The sequence below is a fragment of the Ambystoma mexicanum genome, chromosome 13 (assembly GCF_040938575.1).
Source record: "Ambystoma mexicanum isolate Mex_15411 chromosome 13, UKY_AmexF1_1, whole genome shotgun sequence".
NCBI lineage: Eukaryota > Metazoa > Chordata > Amphibia > Caudata > Ambystomatidae > Ambystoma > Ambystoma mexicanum.
Window position 1 is genome coordinate 727,772,768 of NC_090938.1, and position 9,950 is coordinate 727,782,717.

The 9,950-nt window shown below is 44.4% G+C and overlaps 1 protein-coding gene across 2 annotated transcripts in view; it reads left to right on the forward strand.

Moving 5' to 3' along the window:
* The window catches only part of RNF5 (ring finger protein 5), a 45,458-nt gene extending 35,855 nt beyond the window's left edge, over positions 1–9,603 (forward strand). The window contains exons 4-6 of one of the 2 annotated variants that reach the window (XM_069634941.1): positions 726–780; positions 924–1,038; positions 7,706–9,603. In XM_069634941.1, coding sequence (XP_069491042.1) covers positions 726–780; positions 924–1,038; positions 7,706–7,806 — 271 coding nt within the window. In that variant the 3' untranslated portion in view covers positions 7,807–9,603. The remainder of the gene's footprint in view (positions 1–725; positions 781–923; positions 1,039–7,705) is intronic. The other variant, XM_069634942.1, reaches the window with a different exon arrangement.
* Positions 9,604–9,950: the final 347 nt, after the last annotated feature.

Sequence of the window (9,950 nt, forward strand, 5' to 3'; positions counted from 1 at the left end):
TCTAGCCATTTTTCTATTCCATGTTCCCTTGGTTCTTTCTCGCCTTGACCTCTGTCCCACTCTCGATTCCCTTATTCTTTAACTGATTTCTGTCTTCCATCAAGTTTTCTCAACTGCCTTCAATCCCACTCCGCCTCTACTCTCGCCATCCCACCTTGTGATCCCACCCTGAGTTACAAGGATGTGCGCTGATTTAAGGTTGAACAGCTTGTTGTGAAAATGCCATTCCTTCTAATGCTTTGGCACTGGAGTGCTCCGGCCTAACTTTACAGTAATCTTTTATTCTCATGTGAGCCCGGCTTGGTATGAGCTTTTACCTGTAGGCTGGTCCATTATACCCAGTGTGGAAGAAGTTTGCGGTCCTGCTCTCCATGTTGCCATCCGCATGCAACGGCATTGGTCAGTGTCTGGACCAAGGATGGAATAGGTAAATGCACTGACCCAGGCTTTGGCACCAGTACTTTGTGGCCTGGCATCAGACACCATAAAGACACGATTTGGAAAGCCCACCCTGCCCTCAGTTGAAACATGGAGGACAGCACTTACCTGTGTTGGTAGGCTTTCACTTTTCCGCATGTGCCTCCGTCCAAATCCAGACTGCTGTACTCCTATTGTATAGGCATGTTGGTTTTATCTCTGTGAAGCAGAAGTGAGAGTGAAACAAGCAACACTTCCATTTGTCATGGCACACTCCTTTTACAACTGACATGTGTCTCGCTCTGCAGGTTAAAGACACCACCCCGACCTCCAGGACAGAGGCCAGAGCCTGAGAGCAGAGGGGTGAGTAATTGTGACCATAATCGCGTTCTGATCAGTCAAAGCTAGTCCAGCTTCACCTTTACAGAAATACTTGCTGTGATTCCTTGTCTATTTCACTGCTCATTCCTTTCCTCCTAACTAATGATTCCCTTCTTGCCCTGCAGGGCTTCCAGGGCTTTGGAGACACCGGCTTTCACATGTCATTCGGCATAGGTGCATTTCCCTTTGGCCTCTTCACTACAGTGTTCAACACCAACGACTACTTCCACAGAGCAGGTAGTAGTCCCCAGTCCAAGTCTGGAGGTTGTGGGGGCCTGACACATTTTGGTGGGAGTTGAAGCCACAGTCGGACTTCAGAAGCATGCATTTCAACGTGTTCATGCCAAGGGGCATTTTCTCATCCTATTAACGTGTTTTCCATGTTTGTGCTACCCGCACATAGTCTGCCCTCTTCTGTAGTTTCTCCATTGTTTGCCCATAATTGTTTTAATATTTGTAATTTATTCTTGCTTTATGGTTTTAAAATCAAATCTTGTAATAATTCATAAATTATTACTCCATGTTAAAATTACAGTCATTGGCACATATTAAGACCTAAGAGACCAAGCCATGACTCCTATACTTTTTGTCAAAATACATTCTAACCGAATATTTCAATCACTACACCAAATTATCAACCACCTCACTTTTCTTGGTGTTAATAAACAGGTACTTTTTTTTTTACTCATCCCTGTGTGTTATAACACATTATATGAGACTTGGCTGGATTTAATAATACATTTGCTTTTTCCTTTACATAGGCCTCGACTGTATTTCATCCAATGGGCTTCGCATACATTAAAATCAGATCGGCAAATGCTAGCCAACAAGTGACCCTATTCGCAGAGGAAAACAAACATTTTGGAATGCGAACTGCAGATCAGAAACATATATTACATAAAATGTAAAGGTGTGGGCGAGCACACATCCCTGCATTAAGCCAGTATCTACATTAACATCCCAAGATAATAATCCTTCCAAATTCAGCTTAACTTTTAATTCATTGTTAGCATAGAGCAAAAGTAGCATATTTAGTAATCCCGATGGAAATACCCCAATTTTTCAATATAAGCCATAACTTTACTCTATCTACCCTGTCAAATGCAAATGACGTGTCCAAACTTGCAAGATAGAGGGGCTTATTCCCTATAAGTTTGTCATTCGTTTGAAGGTAACTAAAAATTAAACCATTTGAAGAGGTGCCCGGACCCCTTTTTAAAACCCATCTGGCGTATACAGAGTCTATCCAAGAATTCCATCCACTCTACTAGATCCTTAACGACAAAGCTTGTCAGAAAGATGAATCCATTAAGGATATTCGCCTATAATTACTCAGTGAGGCTCAAGCTCCTTTTTTGTGTTATACATGAGAACCACTATCGGGACAGACCAGGAATCTGGTATTTATAATGTAAAAGCACATATCCAAAAAGCTTTGTAATGATTTCAGCCCAGATATAAACGTTACCCTTTTACACTATATTCGAACGGCCATCAAGAGCAGAAGCCCTCAACATTTTCGATTTGGCTAGAGACCTAACCAATTCAGTCAAATTTAACTTCCTAGGTATGTTACCTACAGCCCGGAATTCTCTTGAGACTGTGGCAGCTCCCTCTCGCAATCACTGATCTGATTATCAAACTGGTGGTCATGACCTTCAACAAAGGGTTTCTGCTTCCAGACCAACTCTGAATGCACTCTCTCTTTCCAAGCAGATGTAGTGTCTGAAAACGCCTTGAGGGCCCTTTTTCCCTATTTTGTCTACAATGACCAGCTAAACCAGTCCTCTTCCGCCCTTAAATCAAACCCGGCCAAAGCCCATCCTCTTAATGATAAATCTGTTACCGCTTACAATTGAAGGGAGGAACCTGAGATTTCTCTAGGTCAATCAAAAATGCATGGTCACATTGTTTCTGCAAAACTCCAAAGAATGAGCCCTCTCTAACATAGAATATGGTATACAAATAAAATCAATTTATAGAGTTCGGAAAATGACCAAACCAAGTTGGTTGTACTGGAACATTACCATCAACCTTAAGGATGTCTCCCTTTTTCTCATAAATGTAGCCCATCCCAAACCTCTCTAGTCCCTACCGTTTGAGGGAGGCCTACAGCAGTTGAAGTGGAGATTCGAATTGGGGCCTGCCCATCCTCTTCTACATCATCACCCTGACACACAATTAAAGTCCACAGCCCAATTACCAGAGAAGAAGGAAAAAGTGACCACCATATTAAAAGAACTCTATCTAAATCTCAACAGAGGCCAGGTTGCACTATGTTAATTGGGAGCATATTAAACGCAAAAAACTCTTTTGGAACCTACTTTAACCACTATAATTAAATCAACATTTGACTTCCATTCCTCTTAAGGACAAATTTGCATAATTCCTTACAGCAGTTAAGAGGCCACCTGCGGGGTGGCCTCTTAATTCCTTCTTGTTTTTTTATTTTTTTTTAAATGAATTGCAAAGCCATCAATCTGAGGGGAGTCTTGCAACCAGGTTTCTTGTAAGAACACAAATTCATAGTTCTTAATCCTGTTCAACATTTGAATATATATTTTTTTTCTTTTTAAACCTCTTGTATTCCAACAAAATACGGATACTACTTGATTTTTAACCCATTCTGGGACCCCTAATATTTGATAATGTACAGGCTAAACCATCACAATCTGCTTTTGATTGTTGGGGGTAAACACTTGTCTCCTGCCTGAGGCATCAACTTTACAATGGACATTCAAAGCATCCATCTTATCAAAGTCGTTATCAAGACCATTTACTGTCTCTTCCCCAGAGTCCCTACATCATCTGAAGTTGGAGTCCATGCATCATTTAAGTCTTCATAAGCATTTTACCATGCCCCAAGCAAGGCTCTGTATAAAGTGCACAGTGCAATCATTATGCAACTCCTCATTAGCCAATTCTATGAATTATAGGTCTGCAGACGAAATGCCAGACAACAAGGGAATCCCCTTTTCGAGCCCTATTCATGGGGCTTTTGACTTCATCACGAAAGATTGCGCTAAATTTAATAATCCACCGATTAACTCCTCTCTAAGGTTCATCCCTCCTTTGTGACACAAACTGCAAAACTACAGGCACAACTTTGTTCTGAGTACCTCATCATTGGTACGCAGCCTATCCATCTGTCAAATTCACATCCTTAAGTCCATATCACTATTCCGGCTACCTGAGCCAGACTGAAACTGTCAATTTTCCCCTCAATCACAGGGACATAGGCATTGCTTGTTTCCACTCTTTCGTCAGTAGCCCCACACAGGTCTATATCCGGCGAAGTCAGAAAAGAAGTCTATTTGTACATTTCCTTTTGAATTTCTTTCTTCTCACTGAGTACGTTTTTTTGAAAGTCTGAGTGGTAATCCCAACATCACTTTCAGCTTGCTCCATCCTGATTCAACAGTTTCTGTAACGTGGCCCAGTGCGTAAGAATCCGCATGAGCATTTATTTAACACCCTTTACTCTGAGAAGCTCAAAATATTTAGTGAAGGTATTTGCGAGCCAGGTTGAATCACTTGATTTAATTGTGTTTAACACAAATGCAGGAGATTTAGGAATGACAGCAATTACTATGGCGTCTGCACCCTTACCCTCTATCTGAGGTTCTAAGTGACCGTACTACAAGTCTTGTTCAGCGTAATGTACCGAGAAACTTCTTTTTTGTGAAGCAACGTGTTTGTCAATTTACTTGTGGGCTCAGGAGTGGTGAGAACGTGGGTTTGGAGGGTGGCTGAAGGCTTTTTTTTTTTTTTTTTTTTTTATATCCATACAAATTAGTCTTTTGAGCTGATGGATGTGGGATTATATATTGGTGACTGTATGCGAGAATATATTTATGGTGTTTTGCATGAGCCAAGTTTGAAGTGAACATCTATGAATTGTTGTGTGTTGATGGGTTTCCCAATGTCCCTGCAGCACTTGTTCAGTCTTGTGCTTTAATCCACCTGCAGCAGCCCTCGGCATGCTAGTTTCCTGCTTTCAGGCACACTCCTAATGGCCACCCCTTAGTCTTAACAGTGGTCTCTTGCATCATTCTCCTCTCCTCCGTCTGCGTTGGACCGCTGTCTGGTCTGGAGACTGACCGTGCAGCTCCTTGGAAGCTGGAGGATGCACCCCTGAGATGGACTACAATAGCTAGCAACCATGGCACGTGAACATTTTGCAGTAGCCAGCATTTGTAAAGATTAGTCTTCCTCACATGACCCAGCTTGTTTGCAATGTTGAGCTGGGACTCTGAAATGTGCCCGTTTCATGGTGCACTTGCTTTGCAACTGATTCATGTTAGCTTATAGTGGAGCATTCTTCTTTGTACCTAGTGAACTGCCTGAACCTTGACCCTTGGACCTCTTCTGGACCGTCCATACTGCCTTGGACCTTCTCGTGCCTCTGTTGGTGTTTGGCCTTATGACTAGTCCAGTGTTTTCGTGGATCTTCTGCTTTGTGGACCTCGGCTCACAGCCCGTGTCTCTTTGGGAAGAAAAATGGGAAGACTTGTTTAGCATGTGCACACGTGCCCATGTCTGTCTCATCTGGTTCAACATACTGGTCCTGTTTCCATGTACTGGATTGTCCCTCTGACACTTACCTGACTTGCCAACAAACCATGAGATTTCTGCTTCTGCTCCAGGCTGAAATTCTTCGAAGCCTGAAGAACCTCTGAATGTGCCCTGATCGTACCTCGCTTTAAAAACAAAATAAGAAATCCATTAAGGGAGACCCAGTAGTTTCACAATAAGAGTGAGCAAAAAGCAAGGGAAGTCGAGCAGAGGGCCTTAGCTCCAGAAATGTTAGGAAGCAGACAATAGCAAAAAGATAGGGGGTGTTCCATAGAAGTCTATGGGAGAAAACAGCAAATCGAACATCTTTCCTAACAAAGTCTGAGCACTTCTCTTTGAAGGGGTAAAACGCTGTTCTGAATGGCGACGCAAGGGAGTGGGAAAAGTAGGCATCTCATATCCACCCTCTCGACACCTTTCACATATGCAGAAATTGGTCATTATACCAATTTCTGCATATTTATTTTTTCTAAACTGAAGGTTGATGAATGGAAGGTTATGAAGGTATCTTAACCACTGGACAATGGTCTGGACAACCCTCCAGGCTGTTTTTGCAGCCTGCCATGCCATTTTGCAAGGGGAAAGGCCATATGCAAATCGAGCTTAATCCAGCCTGAACTGCCAGGTCTCATCCCTTCTGCACAAGACCACAAGAAATTCCAGATATGTTTTGATTTCTATCACCTGGAGCGAGACAAGTGGGACGGGTATGCCTAGAAGGGGGGCTCCTTGCCTTCTACGCCTAGAGACTCTGGCTACACCTCACTGATGCCCGTTAAGCCCAAAACGTGTGGGGTTTCTTGTGACCTCGTGCATAAGGGATGCGACCTAGCAGTTCGAGCTTGAATTGCCTCTTTTGGGGGTATGTCCAAGCCAGTTTTGCATGCAGTCTTTCGCCTTTTTAAAATGGCATGCAGGCTCATAGACATTGGTCTGAAGTGTTGCCCATTTAACACTTTCCCAGCTATCACTCTTCAGTGTTGCACTATCCATTTCCACCATCCAAAATAAGGGAGGACATTGGTAGTAAAAATACAGCAAGTGACATTTCTGGGATACTATGGATGGCATTCCAGTAATGCCACTGGTGCTGTGATAAAGCTTTTAATTTGGTAGATCTTCAGGAACACCACCAGCAGAAGCGGCAAGGTTCTCTGCCCATGCTGGAATGGGGCCTTTATCTCCAAGGTTAACTTTTAGATTAGGTGAATGACAGTACACATTCTACAGCATTATGATATGCCGCTGCTCACTTTACTGCTGCAATGTGTAGCACAACACATCTCTCTCTATGGGGTTGAGGGTTACATTGAAGTGTTGCTGATTATCTAAGTATTACAATGCAGGGTTTGAAATTGCTTGGAGATATTCAGTACCTGCTTCTTGCCAAGGAGAGCCTGGTTGGCTTGCAACCGACGGCTACCTGGGGCTACTTTTGGCTCCCCAGGCTTGCTGGTGTCTTTCAAACCTGCATATGCGAAATAAACTTTTTTGAGAATGTTAATAAAAAAGAAATGGGACACGTCAAGGGCTCCTATTCACATAATAGATCACACATAATAACCAACAGGTTACAGTGTGCATCTCTTGTGGGAGTTAGATTTGCTTTGCGCTGTGTACTCGCTCCTGGGTCCCCGGTGTTGGCTCCTGCTTACTGGGTGATGCCCGACACCCAGGAGTTGACTTTAGCTCGCGCTCATCAAACCTGAATTTAGAACCCTGTTGTGTGCTTCCGGGCTGAATTAAGACAAAGTGGTTTAAGGTCAGGCTAGGTGTGGTTGTCGGTGAGTGTTGTGTTCATGTGTTTGTGGGGAGATTGGGGGAGGGGGGGTGGGCCCTCAGGGGCTGAGCATGCACACCTGCTATTTCTAAGTGAACTTGTCTTGTGGCAGTCTGAATAGTGTAGGGGCTCTGTGCTCTAATCATGTGGCTGTAGGTGGGAGTCTGGGTAAGGTGTCTAAGCGTGGTGGGTGTGTTTGTGTCCAGGCATGGTGTGTGGTAGTCTTTGGGTGTAAAAGAGGTCACAGGCTGAAACGTTTTAGTCTTTGGGGAACATGGGATTAAAGCATGAGAATCTTGTGAGGGTAGTATTTAAGTGGGAGACTTGGAAAACGGCGAGTTTATCTAGTGGTTCTGCATGAATACACTCGTATAGTTTTGGGGAATGGCTGAGGGCGGAGGGTGGGGGGCGGGGGAGAGGGATTTTGGACCTAGAACTGACGTGCTTCTGTTCTTAGGGGCTGGCTTGTTGTGCTGTGATTTCTTATTGTGTTTATCTAACTTGTGCTTTTTCTCACCCCTTTTTTTCTGTTTTTGTCGGTTTCTGCTTCAGACCTGGATGGTGCTCCTCGTGGCAACAATGGCAGCAGCTGGCAGGACTCGCTGTTCCTTTTCATCGCAATCTTCTTCTTTTTCTGGCTCCTAAGTGTGTGATGCCACTCCTTACCCGGCGGAAGGGATGTGACTTTGCAGTGCTGCAAGGGACAGAGGAAGGAACTGTGGAATCTGTGGCAGAAGACTTGGAAGGGGTGGGATGACGGCCGAGACAAGCACTATTTTACGAGGGCTTGAACAATGTTGTCCCTCGGCTCCTCCGGCCCCTGGAGAATGGTAATGTCTTTTAATCCGTCCTGCTTGCCAGTTAGAGGGATCATCTACTAACCGTCCAGGACTACCGTGCCCACTGCCATTGAATAAGTGACACTGCCACATGGCTTCATTTATAATTTAACAAGCTTTGCTTCGCAGAGAAGGAGCAGCAGTGTTCTTAATTGTTGACCGTGGTTGATTTGGAACTGGCAGGTTAGACCCTCACCGCACAGCTCCTCATCTTTGAGTGAGCAGACAACGCCTGTCTAGCACCACTCGCCCTTGATTTGCGGTGTCGGTGGTTGGGGCTGCGAGCGAAACATCAGTTGTTTGTGGAGCTGCTGGAGAAATGTAGTGCAAGAAGATGCCTTTCTGGGTGGGAGTGGAGGGGGCCACATTTTGATAAATTGTTCAAGACTCTTGAAGATTTAGGTACTGGCAAAAGCACCCGACTCTACAGAAATCAGGTGGAATATGCTCAATGTCGACCGGACATGGTCCATGGGTGTGGAGACAAGGGGAGGGCATTTATCCTCCGGGTAATGCTGAAAGAGGCTGGTGATGGACCAAGTGCCCTCTATTTGAGAGTTGTCCTTCCCTCTGGCATCACCCTTGCGCCATACTGTACACCCTGCTTGCCTGCCAGAAAGGAAAGGGGATAAAGGCGAAGCGGAAAGAGTGGTAGGAACAGGAAAGGGGGTCCTGTTAATGCTGCAAATGCGGGAGATGTTCCTGGAGCGATGACTTGGAGCTGTCCTTGGATAGTACTTGTGGCATATCTGCTTTTTGTTTGATGTGGATGTTCCTCACTGGAACATAAGCCAGAGCTGCATCCTCAAAAGAAAAAACGAGCTGATATTGAGGTGAAGATGAATCTACCCATTCATTACTTAATTTCTCAAATCGCTCCCCCGCACCTTCTCCCAAATGCCCACCCCCGATTCCTCTGCACTTCCGATGACTTGGGGGGAGGTGGGGGTGGAGGGGTATATTTGGGCGAGGTGGGTTTGCTTTATAAAGGGTGGGTAGTAAAAAGCCTTGGCTGATGTCCAACTAGTAGGTAGATGTTGCGCTCCCTCTCCCTGGTTGATCGGCCTGTTAAAGCTCTGTATTTTGGTTGTTTTGAGGGATTTTTGTTCTATTTGCCACTAGGGAAAAGACAGTGGCGAGCATAAGACTCACCCCATGCCATCAGACTGAAGGGCTCCTTGAGAAAAGATCCAATTCCAATTAATCCAGAGTTTGCTTACCCCTATCCGATCTTTCAAATGAGCATTTTGCATAGCTGTAAGAGGACTTTACACTGCCACATGCTGATGACCATACTGTGCTGTCTGCAGGTTTCTGTAGTTTCAGAACTGGAGGTAGGCTTGTGAAATGTGTCATCTCTGGGATGGAGCGGGGGAGGTTTAGGTGGCAACTGCCTGTTCTGGGATGTACACTGCTCGGAACAGCAGCTTGCTGCTGTGCTTCCAAGTGCTCAAGCCATCTGGAAACTTTGAAGTGCTTTGTTTTTAAAGGACGCTTGTAGCATACAGGCCAAAGTTGAGGTGCTATATTCCACTGGCGTCGAGAAATTCCAAATCGGTTTTCCTTTTTATGAATTTGTGGAGATTGTCTGTATAAAAAAAACATATTTTTATCGATCCTCTAGTGTATTGATCCCTGATGAGATGCACCATGACTGATTAGCCTATAGGCCTGAGACTTTTGTGAGGAAGCGCCATACAATAATTATAATTTTGAAAATGGTAGGGACATGTAGAGGTTTTCTGAAGCAATTAAAAATTAAATGTGATCACACAAATTCACTGTTTATGTACAGTTGTTACCCCATCCCACTGGACCTGAAGATTTCACTTTCAGAATAGTGCAATTAATGTTGATCCATGTTCAGGACTGGGTTTAGCAGAAGACCAGTGTCGTGTCAAAATCGTTTCTAGTGTTCTGCACCTTTTAGGCCTATTGGCCACTCCTGGACACCTGCA